This window comes from Staurois parvus, unplaced genomic scaffold (assembly GCF_062004578.1).
Source record: "Staurois parvus isolate SC_StPar_1 unplaced genomic scaffold, SC_StPar_1.0 ptg000021l, whole genome shotgun sequence".
Classification (NCBI taxonomy): Eukaryota; Metazoa; Chordata; class Amphibia; order Anura; family Ranidae; genus Staurois; species Staurois parvus.
Genome location: NW_028317817.1, coordinates 8,921,751 through 8,938,081, shown reverse-complemented (window position 1 = coordinate 8,938,081; position 16,331 = coordinate 8,921,751). Strand labels below are relative to the sequence as shown.

Genomic DNA, 16,331 nt, shown 5'->3' with positions numbered 1-16,331 from the left:
AGGAGAACTGTTTGTAAACAAAACAGTTCTCCTCCCTGTCAGCTCGTGCACACTGCTTTGGATGGCTGTGCACAGCACAGCCATCCAATGCAGTGTGCTTACAGTGAAGCACACTGTCACAGCCCAATAGTAAGACACACCCAGCACACAGTTAACCCTTTGATCGCTCCTCATGTTAACCCCTTCCTGCCCAGTGCCATTAGTACAGTGTCAGTGCATTTTGTTAGCACTGATCACTGTACTGGTGTCACTGGGGATGTCAGTGACACCAACTCAGTTCCCCCCAGTGTCAGAATGCCCACCACAGCCCTGCTGTAAGTCGCTGATCGCAACCATTACTAGTAAAAATCAAAAAAATGAATCCCAGTAAATATACCACCATTTGTAAATGCTATAACTTTCACGTAGACCAATTAATTTACACATATTGTGATTTTTTTTTTAGCAAAGACATGTAGCAGAATACATTTTGGCCTAAATTTATGAAGAAATTAGATTTTTTTTTTAATTTTTATACTGGGCATGTTTAACCGGTTCCCGCCCGGCCTATGGCCGAAGGGCGACCAGCAAAATCCCTCGTCCCTCCGGGTGGACGCCATATGGCATCCTTTCAGGCATGCGCAGTTTGCATGCCAGCAGAGCCGCGCAGCGGCGCGATCTGTCACCGGCCGTGTACCTTGGACGCGGCCGATGACAGATCTGTGTACCGGCCCCGTTGCCAGTATCATGTGACCTGCTGTGACCAATCACAGCAGGTCACATGACAGTTGTATACAAAGGATGGATTCCTTTCATGCCATCTATTGTATACAAGCGTGGCTAGCTATGAATGGTCACAGCGATCACATGCACGAGTTGGGCCAATCACAGCCCAGCTGTGTCATGTGATTAGCTGTGGCCAAATCACAGTTAAGGAAAAAAAACTCTGAACAAATCGATGTCATTCAGGTAAATGCTTGCTTATAGCAAAGTAATTCTTTGCCATAAGCAAATTGTGTAAAAAATATATATATATATATATATAGATCACTTCCCCAAAGTAGTACAATGTTACTATGGTAACATTATACTACTTTGGTCATAGTGAAATATGAAACAAAATCCTTAAAAAAGAGAAAAAAATTTAATAAAAAATAATAAAAAAAGTTTTAAAAAATTTAAAAAATCACCGCAATGCCAGTTATATGATGACACTGTACTGCACTGTTGACAGTATGTAAAAAAAATAGTGAAAATCATTTTTTTTATTTCATTTCCCAAAAATTATGAAAAAAAAATTACAACTTCAAAAAACTCGCCATGCCTGTTATGAAATACGTCGGACTGCCTACTTTGCAAAAAGGGGTCATTTGAGGGATATCTGTACTGTTCTGACATTCTTGGACCTCAAGAAATTAGATTTGCTGTCAGTACTTCAGGATTGATCAATATTCAGATCTATACCATAGTTTGTGAAATTTATGAAGAACAATTATTTATTTGCAAACTTTTATAACAGAAACAAAGAAAAACGTGTTTTTTTTTCAAACTTTTTGGGTTTTTTTTAGTTTTTTTAGCAAAAAATAAAAACCCCAGTGGTGATTAAATACCACCAAAAGAAAGCTCTAGTTGTGTGAAAAAAATGATGAAATTTTAGTTTGGGTACAGTGTTGTATGACCGCGCAATTGTCATTCAAAGTGTGAGAGTGCTGCACTGTTGACAGTATGTAAAAAAAATAGTGAAAATCATTTTTTTTATTTCATTTCCCAAAAATTATGAAAAAAAAATTACAACTTCAAAAAACTCGCCATGCCTGTTATGAAATACGTCGGACTGCCTACTTTGCAAAAAGGGGTCATTTGAGGGATATCTGTACTGTTCTGACATTCTTGGACCTCAAGAAATTAGATTTGCTGTCAGTACTTCAGGATTGATCAATATTCAGATCTATACCATAGTTTGTGAAATTTATGAAGAACAATTATTTATTTGCAAACTTTTATAACAGAAACAAAGAAAAACGTGTTTTTTTTTCAAACTTTTTGGGGTTTTTTTAGTTTTTTTAGCAAAAAATAAAAACCCCAGTGGTGATTAAATACCACCAAAAGAAAGCTCTAGTTGTGTGAAGAAAATGATGAAATTTTAGTTTGGGTACAGTGTTGTATGACCGCGCAATTGTCATTCAAAGTGTGAGAGTGCTGAAACCTGAAAATTGACCTGGGCAGGAAGGGGGTAAAAGTGCCTGGTATGGAAGTGGTTAATAGCAAAAAGTCAAATATATATACATTTTTTTCAAAATTGTTGTTTTTTTTATAATGCAAAAAAATAAACAACACACAGGCGATCACATACCACCGAAAGAAATCTCAATTTGTGGGGAAAAAAAGGACGTAAATTTCATTTGGGTGCAGCGTTGCATGACCGCACAATTGTCAGTTAAAGTAACGCATGTGCCGTAATGCAAAAAATGGCCTGGTCAGGAAGGGGGGGGGGTAAATCCTCAGGAGGGCAAGTGGTTATTGTTCTCCAGCATCACAACATAATGTTTACCTATAGTTTGTTCAGTAAATTGGTTTTTATTTTTCTCCTCTCAGTAAAATGGTGAGACCAACATCTAGAGTTTGAAAACATTTCCACATTGCAATTTCTGCTGATAGCAAAGCTGCAATTTGCAAATATTTTGAGAAGAAATATTCTTTTCCAAATGCTACAAGGTTGACAAAACACATCTTGGCATGCCAAAGGTGCCCTAAAAACAATAAACACTTTATGGAATTTAATTATGAGGACCAGGATGCAAGTTCAAGTAGCTGTTCCCTCCAGAGTTCTCATTCCAGAAACACTCTGCTGCTTCTGGATCATCACATTTTAAAAAGCAAGTGTAATTTTTTTTTAAGCATAACATTTTTGTATACACTGCATTTCACATTTTCCCAGGGTAGCAAAATGACTCAATTTGTAACATTACTACACACTGAATTCTCTGAATTTATCCCCCCCAATTTTTTTTTTCATAGCTTCAAAATTTCCGGAAATTTTACATTTCTGCAATACCTTATTTGTACTTTAGGGGTAAGAATTAGAGAACATGTACAGTGGATATAAAAAAATCTAAACATCCCTATTAAAATGTCAGGTTTCCGTGATGTAAAAAAAATGAGACAAAGATAAATAATTTCAGAACTTTTTCCACCTTTAATGTAACCTATAAACTGTACAACAAAAGTTGAACAAACTGAAATCTTTTAGGTGGACGGAAGTAAACATAAAAAACTAAAATAATATGGTTGCATAAGTGTGCACACCCTTAAACTAATACTTTGTTGAAACACCTTTTGATTTTATTCCAGCACCCAGTCTTCTTGGGTATGAGTCTATCAGCATGGTACATCTTGACTTATATATTTGCCCACTCTTCCTTGCAAAAACACTCCAAATCTGTCAGATTACGAGGGCATCGCCTGTACACAGCCCTCTTCAGATCACCCCACTGATTTTTGATTGGAGTGAGGTCTGGGCTCTGGCTGGGCCATTCCAAAACTTTAATCTTCTTCTGGTGAAGCCATTGCTTTGTTGATTTGGATGTATGCTTTGGGTCCTTGTTATGCTGAAAGATAAAGTTCCTCTTCATATTCAGCTTTCTAGCAGAAGCCTGAAGGTTTTGTGCCAATATTGACTGGTATTTGGAACTGTTCATAATTCCCTCTACCTTGACTAAGGTCCCAGTTCCAGCTGAAGGAAAACAGCCCCAAAGCATGATGCTGCCACCACCATGTTTCACGGTGGGTATAGTGTTCTTTTGGTGATGTGCAGTGTTGTTTTTGCGCCAAACATATCTTTTGGAATTTTAGCCAAAAAGTTCAACCTTGGTTTCATCAGACCATAACACATTTTCCCACATGGTTTTGGGAGACTTCAGATGTGTTTTTGCAAAATTTAGCCGGGTTTGGATGTTTAATGCTTGATTGCCTGTTACCAGTTTTCATCTGGTGAGTGTACATCCGAGAGAGGTGGTGGATTCTTTTGTGTGATCATCATCACATTTGCACTCTGCACCTTAACTATACTGCACCTTATGGTTTCACGGACAATTGCTTACATTTATGAATATTTGACTATATAAATAGCACGTTTAACCACGGACATTGATGCAGTTTTATCCTATTTATAAATCTCAGATTTTATATGTTTATTGTAACATCATTTACTACTGCACTTTACTTCACGGATCACCACGGACATTATTGTATTTAGATTCTGCCCTTGATACACTTTATTGTTTGGCATTTGCTTTTTGAGCTGTTTAGCTGATATTTTCATGCTTTTACTTGATGCACTTTACTGTTTCACTCAGCTCATTACATTCATGATGCACTTTACCATATTGTTTGATTTTTAAATTTTGCATTTACTAATGTTTTTTGCACTTTTATGTATTGCACTTTGATATTCCCCAATATATATATATATATATATATATATTTTTTTTTTTTTATTTTTTTTTTTTTTTAGTGCTGCACTTACTTACATATACTATTGTAGGGGATTGTTACCTTCACCTTGTGTGCTAGCTGCTCTCCAGATATCCCCAGCGCTCACCTATCTATTAGATTCTATTACGTCCTTCAGATTGCAAGACAGAGAAGAGTGATTTGTCACTCCAGAGAACACATCTCCACTGCTCCAGAGTCCAGTGGTGGCGTACTTTACACTACTGCATCTGACGCTTTGCATTGCACTTGGTGATATACGGCTTGGATTCAGCTGCTCGGCCATGAAAACCCATTCCATGAAGCTCTCTATGCACTGTACTAATCTGAAAGGCACACGAAGTTTGGAAGTCTTTAGCTATTGACTCTGCAGACAGTTGGAGGCTTCTGCGCACTGTGCGCTTCAGCATGCGCTGATCTGGCTCTGTCATTTTACATGGCCTACCACTTAGTGGCTGAGTTGCTGTTGTTCCCAGTTGCTTCCACTTTGTTACTTTGTTATAATACCACTAACAGTTCACCGGGGAATATTTAGTAGCAAGGAGATTGCCACGCTTGAATTCACTGAGCTTCCGAGAATTACCCATTCTTTCACAAATGTTTGTAGAAGCAGTTTGCATGCCTAGGTTCTTGATTTTCTACACCTGTGGCCATGGAGGTGGTTGGAACACCTGAATCCAATGATTTGGAGGGGCGTTCCAATGCTTTTGGCAATATAGTGTGTGTATAATATATATATATATATATATATATATATATATATATAAATCATGCACCTAATCCAGAACAGGGAATTAGTATATAAGTGATGATTATTTCTTTTTTTCCCCCTTTCTTTAATGTTTTGCATTATGGAAAGCACTATGAACTGTACTACATTCTGAGTTTTTGAGTAAATATGCCTGGAAGGATTCTGAACCTCTGATGTGGTTAGTTAACCCTTATTATGTAATGCAAAGTTAGAAATTATTTATGTCATAAAGTTGCCACTTCTGCAAGTGCGAGAGTTTTGAAACAACACTTTGCACAGAAAACTGCTGCAAAGACTAATTCACTTAGCAGTTGATTTACTAAAGGGAAATAGCCTGTTAACTTTGCACAGAAATATCACTTTACAAGAGAATTTTCCCTTACCTTAGTGAATGAGTGGAAGCTCTGCTGACTTCCATCATCCATTCACATGCAAGCAAAAATACACACTGGGGTTCATTTACTAAAGTTCACTCAGTGGTTCACTCAGAAACTCATGCAATTCTGCATATAAACTGATAAACCGGTGGACTGACCATTTGCAAACCCGGGCACTGCCCTAGGGCTCGGGGTCAGTAGGGGGCCCCATGAGATGCCCCTGGTACCTTTTTCATAGGCTTTTTTGAGTTTGGGTAAGGACACAGGGGCCCCATGATCCCCTATTGCCCGGGGGCCCCATGAGTTGTCAGTCCGCCCTTGCCTTGGATGTTGTATTGCTAAAGCTTAATTGAACAAGCTGAGGTTAGAAGCTAATTGGCTACCATGCACAACTGCACCAGTTTTTGAGTGAACCAGCTTTAGTAAATAAACCCCATAGAATGCATTAGCATAAAATAAGTCTTCAGAACTATTTTAATTAATGTATTTAACCATATTAAAATACACTAAAGGCAAATTTTTCTTTTTCTTTGAGATGGAGTGGAGATGGATAAAAACAACCCTGTTAAGTATTTATTGCAGTCTGTGCCCACATTAGGGAATTCCACACTCTCTATTTGTCCTGTTTACAATTAGCTTTGAAAGTGAAATTAAAATAAACCCCATATTTTGGGTTGACCCCAGAAAAGTAACAGATGGAAAATTTTCCAATGGAGACACTAGTTCGGGGGTCCCAAAGGAATTTCCTTTGCAGGGTTTTTTCCCATTTCCTGTTTGGCTATGGCGCAGGACGTGAAGGGAAATCTCCCCAGTGGGACACAAATGGAAAAAAAAATAACTGACAGGGGTTATACCCCCCCCCCACTGTACCCAAAATGAAAAAAGCATTTTGCTTATGGTTCTACTTCAGTTGTATATATTTCACATCTGATTAGATTTTCACTTTAAAGCATATGTTATCCCAACATTTCATATTCCTCCTATGTGCCTGCTGTACCATGTACAGTACTTGTGTTAAAAAGTATCCATTCTCTTTGTATTGCTTCCTTTGTGTGAAATACCTGCTGATCCTGCAAGTCCCCCTGCTTTCCTGTTTCAAACTGACCACGCAAGGCATACGAGCACATCCAGCATGTCCTCTAATGGTCAGACTTGTGCTGACCCCGGCCCCCCCCCCCCAGGCATTCACTGGAATGATCAGTGCACTGCTACTTCTCCACCACCACCTCCTCAAGCCCCCTATGCAGCTGAGACTATGTGATCACACACATATATACACAGTATATATACACACACACACGTGTACATGTGAATGTTTTGCCTTTCATTTCTATTTTAACTGAATGGGTTGTTTTAACAGGTAAGAGTTCACATATACTTTAGGGCTCATGTACATGGGGTGTTTGGAAAACTCTTCTGACCGCTGGAAACTGACTGCTGGAAAACATAGGTCAACGTTTGCATACCGCGTGTATGCTCGTTTAGCCACGTTTATGCGTGTTTGCGTTTAGAAGCATTTTTATAAGATAACCTCAGGAGACCCTCCCAAATGCCCAGAATGCACTGATAAATAGTAAATAATTAACAATTTCAGACATTTTGAGAGAAATAAAGAGAGCAGAAGCAGAGAGAGTAGTATGTGTTGGGATGACCTGTCTTTTCTGGTTGTATTCACTATGGATCCCATCATGAGCATAATGCAGCACGTTCTACCATTTGTTACTTCACGCGAAACCTGGAACTGACTGCACTGGTGTACTAGGTCCATTTGAATACATGGAAAACACTTTCCATGCATTTTTGATGAAGAAAAAAGGCTCTGGACAGCATCTGGATATGGACCTGTCAAAAAAACGCATCAAAACGCAAATGCTTGTAAATGCAGTTAACCGCGATTACAAGCGTTTACAAACATTTAGCGTTTGAAAAGCAGGTAAAACTTACTCCTGAACACAATTTTGGTGCATTCAAGAAAACGACTGTAAACTCAATTGCCTGTAAGCGACTGTAAATGACTATGTGTACATGGACAACATAAAGGAGAGATCAGGGGCTGCTGAAAAAAACGCTGAACAGCTCCTGAACGTCAGTTTAGCAGCTGCAGTGTACATGAGCCCTTCAGCTTACTAATGCAGCCATGATCAGTTTCTGCTTACCTGTAAAAATATGTGCCAAAGTCGTTCTTCTGTAAACTGCTGCTTTTTCTCCTTAAGAGACTTGAAGTGTTCACCAAGAGATGCCCCTTCAATGAGCTCCATAACAATGTACAGCTTGTCATCTATAGCACAGCAAGGAGATTTGGGGTTATATTACATACACAAGTTCCATTCAGGTGATGCACAACCATACTGAATTCAACGGAAACATTTGGGAGCTTGGGAGATTTGGAGGTTTTGATCAGTCAAGGAAAGATTTGTAGTTCATAATCTGTTATACAGTATATTCAATTTATCTGAACTCTTGCTGAGTTGGAGTTGGAGAAAGAATGGGAAGAAAGTTTGCTTTGATTTTTAAGTTATGCATGTTTAAAGGATAAGTTCACTTTTTATAACATGTTACATGTTCTATATCCTGTGTGTAATATGTTACGGCTGCAGCAGCCCCCCGCACCCCCACGGATCATCTCCCTGCATCTGCTGTCACAATTTAAAAAAAACGCTCAGCCCACACGGCCGAGTTCTGTGAATTGGAGAGCTGCACGTGCTGACAGCCATTGCGGCTGTTGGCTTGTAGTTCTCAATGAACTACCAGGGCACTGTTGAGCACTCTAGGTAGTTCATTGATGCCTCCTGTCAGTGTGTAACTGCCTGCTCATATGAGGTATGAGCAGACAGCTTGAACTGACAGTCTGCAAGAGCCCTGCATTGCACCAGTGATCTGCTGATCATGGGTGCAATGCTTTACAGCAGTGGTTCTTAACCTTGTTGGAGGTACTGAACCCCACCAGTTTCATATGCGCATTCACTGAACCCTTCTTAATTGGAAAAATAAAATATGATTTTTAAAATTCAAAACATAGGTATATATTTAGGTATATATTTATACATATGTGCACAAAATGAACAAAACCATTAAGAACAAAGAACAAAACCATTAAAACATGATTTTCACACAAAAACATAATAATGAATATTTACTGCACGAATCATATGAGTCGGGTGTGGGTCTTCACCTCCGCCGAACCCGCGAGACTGACTCACCGAACCCCTGGGGTTCGATCAAACCCAGGTTAAGAACCACTGCTTTACAGGCTCCCAATAAAAAAACATTATGTGCACCTTGTTTTACCTGCAAAAAGACGCGCATTTATTATTTTTTTAGAGGTCGACTTATCCTTTAACCATACCATGGGGCAGCGATGTAAAAGAGAACTAGGGATAAGCTCCTGGTTCAGTCCAAACACAAATTCACACTGAACTATGCTTGTTCAGACATTCTTCTGAACACCAGACTTTTAGCCCATTCAGTATTAGCCAAACCTCAGGTTTTTCTCCCACTGCCATATAGGACAGCTTTCTTTATCCGCTGTTAAGCGCCCGGTCATATCAAAGCCGATTTTGAAATAGTGCGATTTACAGTAAAGTCACACAATTTCAAAATCGGGTGACCAGCTGATTTCAGTTGTGATTTGTAAGACATCTGACACAGATGTCTATGCAAAGCGCAACAAAAGTAGTGCATGCACTACTTTAGAAATTGGTGTAGCTTCAACCAAGTCGGAATCACACTGATATGACCGCTCTAATAGCAGACAATAGGATACAACTTGGCATACTATTTGCAAGTCATATGGCATGCAAATCGAATGCCAAAACGAACCCGATGTGACTGGGGTGTAATGGTTATTATGGATCAGCAACCGTCACATCCTTAGCAACCAGTGACTTCACCTGGCCCCATTCATTTACCGAAATCCCCAGCCATCTAAATACAGTGACCTTTATCCGCTGTTAAGCCCACGGTCATATCAAAGCCGCTTTTGAAATAGTGAGACTTACAGTGAAGTCACACAATTTTAAAATCGGGTGACCTGCCGATTTCAGTTGTGATTTGCAAGACATCTGACACAGATGTCTATGCAAATCGCAACAAAAGTAGTGCATGTACTACTTTAGAAATCGGTGCAGCTTCGACCAAGTCAGAATCACACCGATATGACCGATCTAATAGCAGACAATAGGATACAACTTGGCATACGATTTGCAAGTCATATGGCATGAAAATCAAATGCCAAAACGAACCCGATGTGACTGGGGTGTAATGGTTATTATGGATCAGCAACCGTCACATCCTTAGTAACCAGTGACTTCACCTGGCCCCATTCATTTACCAAAATCCCCAGCCATCTAAATACAGTGACCTGAGATAGTTAAAGAAAAAAAAATGTTGAGGTTCCCCCCCCCATTTCTACAAATTCTATATTAGATCCTTCAGGAATCCTCATCATTGTCCAAATGGTTATTTCCATATTGATCAATGATGCTGCCTGGGTGATCCTAGGAAGTTTTGTTTGGTGAGTTGGTGGGCACTGTTCACCTCTTAACAATACACATGAGGGGTGGTATATGGTGGCCGACTTGTTGTTAAAGGGGGTCTTCAGACCCCATTGCAGGCTCCAACTGCAAATCAAATCCCCACATCCACTTTTTTTTGGGGGGGTGCAATCAGGCTGCTTGCTTAGTTAAGGGTAATGTGTGGATTTTTGGGGGGGCACTTTTTTTCTTGATATTTGTGTGGGGTTCTCTCTTAAAATTTATACCAAACCCAAACATTACAGATGATTAAAGTGATACATTTACCATATTTTAAGATGGCCTGTATACCATATCAATGACAGATCCAATTTTATCTTCAAAGATAATTGTTGCTGTATAGCAATAGTTTTCATAACAGTGACTGCAATATGTTTCCAGTCAATCACCAATATAATTATGAAAAATTAGTCAGAATGATATACAGCAGCAGTGTCCAAACGGCGGCCCACGGGCTGCATGTGGCCCAAAACGGCTATGAATGTGGCCCAACACAAAGTCATAAACTTAAATTGTAAAATGTGTTTATACTTAGCGAACACATGTGGTCGAAGTCAAATGTGACAGTGTCTCTTTACTGGGCTTTAATAAGTTATATCTTCCCAAAGAAAAAATATCACACTCATCACAATAACGCCTTAATAATTTCATCAGCAACTATATTTGTGAGCAACTATTTTTAAGAATAGAGCGCACGAAGGGCAAAATTAGAACCAAAACACCCGATGAACACCTTGAAATTACATTGAGAATTGCTACTACATCCATCGAACCAGATACTGATGTGTTAGTTTATCAAAAACAGTGTCAAATATAGCACTAGTTTTATGTTGCCCTCTTTTACTTTTGTAATAAAAAATATTACAAAAAAAATGAAGTTTTCTTACTCAGATAGGTACATTATATATATCAGTGATTGTTAACTTGTGACCTGCCTGACCTTTTCTGGTGATCAGCTATCTTTATTGTTGGTGTATTTTAGGTGTTGTCCAAGACAATTCCTCTTCTTCCAGTGTGGCCAAGGAAAATCAAGAAGTTGGACACCCCTGATATTTAGGCTGTGTGGTTATATTAAGAAAATCTACAATTTCCAGAATGTTATCCACAGACATATAACCATATTAAATATAATATCTCAAATGGTGCAAGAAAAAAGACCATTTTAAAACTGAATTTACAGAGAATAAAAAGCCAGTATAAGCAAATGTATGCTATGCTTAAGAAACAGTACAAATTTACTCACTTTCTAGAAAGGTTCGATAGTATCGTACAATGTTTGGGTGACAAAGCTGTAAAATGGTATAAATGGGAATAATTTGTCAGTTACTGAAAGCAAAAATACATAAAACAGTAAACAGTTAACATAATTACAGTGGGGAAGCATTGTGAGGTATTTATCAAAACTGGAGCAGCAAGAATCAGGCAATCAGCTTCTATCCTTCATTTTCAAAGTTTAATTGAACAAGCTGAAGATAGAAGCTGATTAGCTGCCATGGTGCAGCTGCTGGTGCCAGTTGTAATAGTGAGAAATCTGAACTTTTCTCCACCCTCTCATATCCCCCAGCTGTGATCTTTTGGTGCTGTGGGGTTAATACCAGTCCTGGTAGAGTGCTTTCCATTCATGGAAACTATAGTACCCAGGGGCGTATTTACCACAAGGCAAAAAAGGCACTTGCCTAGGGCGGCATTTTTCAAGGGGGCAGCACCTCCCCTCAGAAGAAGGGATGAAAGAAAGAATGATGAAAGGGACATGTGTGCCATGGGAACCAGGTGGGATCCAAGAGAGGTTGCGGGCTGCTTGATGGTGTAGCTTGACTCTCGTTCCCAGGGATGTCCGGAGCTTTGAAGATGAGTGTCTTTCTGTCTTTCGCCGGGTATAGTGGAAGGTTCTTCTGAGTGGGGGGCAGGAGTGTTCTTGATCAATGTCAGTCTCTCTCCATGGGAGGGGGAAGGGGGGGCGTTGGTCGTTGTCCGTGGGTGCAGATGTTTTTTGTGTTGCCTAGGGCAGCACAAAACCTAAATACACCACTGATAGTACCGTTCTATAAACTGGAGAGGAGGGCAAAAGGTGAGGCATAGTTGGCACTCTTAATTAGTGCCCGTCACATGTGCAGCATTGGTATTAATCCCCACAGCATGGGAATTTGAGGGGGCATTCCATTATTACAGTTGACACCAGCATATTTTGGAAGTAAGTAATGTCCCTTGTGCTGTTTTCTAGAAACATTTTTGCTAAACTTTAATTAATTTTTAGGTACATCAAATTACACATAAATACAGGTTGAATATTCCCTTCAAACACAGAATAAATTAGTATTCATGGGCAGGACTCAATGATCAGTGAAGCAGCTGACAGGAGAGAGATCTCTGAGTGTAAACAATACAGATCTCTCTCCTGTCAGCGGGACCTGCTGGTTTTTATCACTCTGCAAAGCAGAGAGATAAAGCCCAGCACATATCCTAGTAAAACACTAAACAGTACCAGTCTAATCACTGCCTAGCACACAGTTAACCCTTTGATCACCAGTTAACCCCTTGATCACCCCAGATGTTAACCTCTTCCTGCCCAGTGTCATTAGTACAGTGTCAGTGCTTTTTATTAGCACTAATCACTATACTGTATTAGTGTCACTGGAAATGTCAGTGGCAGTTAGTTCCCACCCAATGTCAGTTAGTGTCAAAATGCCCGCCGTACTATCGCTATAAGTCGCTAATTGCTGCCATTACTAGTATAAAAAATAAATAAATAAAATATCTAGTATATATACGGCCATTTGTAGGCGCTATAACTTCCACACAAACCAATTAATATACATTTATTGGGATTTTCTTTTACCAAAGATGTAGCAGAATACATTTTAGCCTAAATTTATGAAGACATTGTATTTTTTATTGGATATGTTTTATAGAAAAAAGAAAAAAATATTTGGGGGGGTAGTTTTTTTTATTTATAGTGTAAAAAATAAAAATCTCATTGATGATCAAATACCACCAAAAGAAAGCTCTGTGTGAAAAAAAATTAGATAAATTTAATTTCTGTATAGTGTTGCATAACTGCACAATTGTCAGTTAAAATAGCACAGAGCCTTATAGCAAAAAATGGCCTGGTCATGAAGGGGGCAAATCTTCCGTAGGGCAAGTGGATATGTGAAATGGCCCTGACTTCGAAATTTAGTGAAAGATCTTCCATATTCTGATTACATTGCCCTGTTCCTAACCTGTTATACTGTTCTCCATATGATCCAATGGTACTGTTGTTACATACTGAAAACATGGAATGTTGCCATGGAAAAAAGCTTCTCAAACACATCTTAAACATCTGGAACTGTGCAGGAGAAATCAATGCTGCACCATGCTACTCAATATCCAATAAACATGTGACTGGTTAAACCATTGCTAGCAAATGTATAATAATCTAGCCTCATAAATATATAGAATTGTTCCTATGGCACACAAGTTTTCTAAACATGCTAGAACAGGTCTGTTACTCATAAACCATTCCCTTGTTCCTATAAATAAGAAAATGGCCCTTTAATTGCATGATTGCTCCATTCAAATGCAGGCATAAGCAAGGACAAATGTGTAGTGGGTCCATGTAGTGAAAATATTGTAGTGAGTCCCTACACTGCATGGCCAAGAATAGCATGAAAGACTTCTCATTGCTCATTCTTACTTAAGTCGGGTATACATGAAGCTTTATTCATTCAACCAGCAGGTTGAATTATTAAAAAACTGAGAGGTGCCCGCATCAACACAAGCGATATTGATGCAGGAATCTCTCCTACTCTGCTATTGTATTGTATACACTGAACAGTGCTTGCAGACAAAGGTTCAATCCAATGATAGTTTTCCAACATGACCGTTCAACAGAAGTTGGTCATTAGGCCAGCACCTGTTGAACAGAGAAGAATACACACAGACTGAAATGTTTGTAATGCATGTACCTGTCTTTAGTGTTAGATCTACCCTCCATGGGTAGCCTTCGGGTACAGTTACTACTCTGAAAAATGCTAGCTACTTGGCTGTCCTATTAATCCATAGCTTTCAATACTTCAATAGTCCCTCCATCAAAATAGGTATGGAAAGAATGCAGAAGCTTGAGGGTCAATATGACTTCTAGGCAATTAACATTTTTTGGAAAGAGGTCATTGACAGCCTAAATTATTAGCTGATGCACATGTAGCAAGTGTAATAAGAGTGCTAAGCCAATGGTCAAAGAGTCCAACTTATTCATTAATATTCAGGTGATGTTAAACAACCAAGGTGTTTTGGGGGCTCTTGCAAATTCCAAGCCCTGATTAAGGAGAACGCATGAACTTGGAGGACTCAGTTTAGGTTAATTATTGAACACAGAAAAACAGTCACCAAGAGTAGTAGCTCTGTGGCTAATTGTCAGCATGAATGCACTTATTACTTCTTATGGGTGGATTAGTGAGGGGTACCCTGTGTGCATGAAAGCAGCCTTATCAGCGCTACTATGCTTCATGTACTGGAGCCACCTGTGTGACATTCTCAATGAAATGCAGCACCTATTGCACATGAATATTATCAAGTGACTGGTTTCCTTTAAAGAATATGTTACCCCGACATATACAATATTCCTGATATGTGCCTGTTGTACCATATACTTATGTTAAAATGTATTCTGTTCTCTTTGTATTGCTTCCTTTGTGTGTAATTCTTGGTGTTCTTACCAGTCCCCTGCTTTCCTATTTCAGTCTGACCACGCTAGGCAAAGAAGCTCATCCATCCCAGGGTAGTCAGCTTTCTGTCTGTGCTGGGAACACAGCCTGTCCTCCAATGGTCAGACTTGTGCTGACATGCTCCCCTGCACAGCTCTTCACTGGGAAGATCAGTTTACTGCTGTTTCTTTACCACCCCCCAAGCTCTCTAAACCCCCTGTGCAGCTAAGAACTGAGATTGTAGTTGCACCCATTTTCAACACAGCTTACTGAATGTAGTGAAGCTTTGCTTTGTAAAGAATACCTAATCAGATGCAAGGTAAATTAAAAAAACAGCATTTTTGCTTGCAAGCGATTAGATGATGTTAATCAGCAGAGCTTTACCACATTCACTAAGCTCTGAGAAAAATGAGTGCAACTGCGCTTGCAAAGTGCACAAATCAATTTGCCTTTAGTAAATCCACCCCAGTGAATCACCAGGAACATGTGGGCAGTACTAGGACGCCCATATTTCTAAGCTGACAGGTTTTCTTTATTCATACACAAACCTGTTCTCTGATTATTGTTAGTTCAGATACTATGTTCTCAGCGCTGCTATCACGATCTCTTTTGTCTTTACCAAACGCCGGATTGTGCAGATTGATCTCTTTCATGGCAAACAGATTCTGACCACTGCGTTTTCTGACCTATTGGGAAATACGAATAGCAAAAAAATAAAAATAAAAAGGTTAAAATAAAAACATCAACTATCCATTCCTACCACCAAAAAAGGTATATATGTACAGTAAATGTGTACATAAATAATAATACTAATATGTTTTTATAAATGGTGTTGGCAAAATATAAAAACAATACACCAAACACTTTAGGACTCCTTTTTGCCTATATTACCCATTCAGTGTCAGGTTTTCTCAGACCTGCTACAGTTGCCAAACCCCTTTTTCCCTGTGTGAATGAGAAGGCAGGACATATTGTATATAGGGGTGCCTTGAAACCTGCCCAAATTACATTTATTAATGGATTGTTAGGAATTGTAGTTCCAAGCAAAGGAATGGTGCTACATGTGCTTTTGGCATACAACAGCAATCTCTCCCCTCTACCTTTTAAAGTCTATAAGAATTTGTGGCAATAAGTTGTACAGAACTGCTCATATAATCTGCTGCTTAGGTTGGGTAGGTGGTTATTTGTTGTACAACTGATCTTGAAGAAGTCTTAACTTTAAATCTGAATTCCAGGTATGCATTACAGAATGATACACACACGTCTTTCGGGGTTTATAATACTGTAACCTAACTTGCATGCACTTAAAGCGGAGCTCAACCCTAAAGGGGAAGTTTTGGTTTAAGGACTTGTTTCCTGCTCCTCGTGAGGAATTGCACCTTTGGGGAGTGAGGGGTATCTGATTTTGGCAGGTACCCGCCCCCACTTCCGCCACGACCGTCTAAGTGATCAGAAATGGAGGTTCTTTATCCCCTCCCTCCCTGCAGTCTTCTTGGACACATGACAGGTCCCAAAAGAC

At 39.2% G+C, this 16,331-nt stretch overlaps 1 protein-coding gene across 1 annotated transcript in view; it reads right to left on the bottom strand.

Annotated features, from left to right (window-relative positions):
- NEK10 (NIMA related kinase 10) overlaps nucleotides 1–16,331 on the bottom strand; it is a 371,560-nt gene that overhangs the window by 231,027 nt on the left and 124,202 nt on the right. The window contains 3 exon segments of the mRNA XM_089691216.1: nucleotides 7,755–7,876; nucleotides 11,374–11,419; nucleotides 15,361–15,498. Of these exon segments, the coding sequence (XP_089547342.1) occupies nucleotides 7,755–7,876; nucleotides 11,374–11,419; nucleotides 15,361–15,498 (306 nt within the window).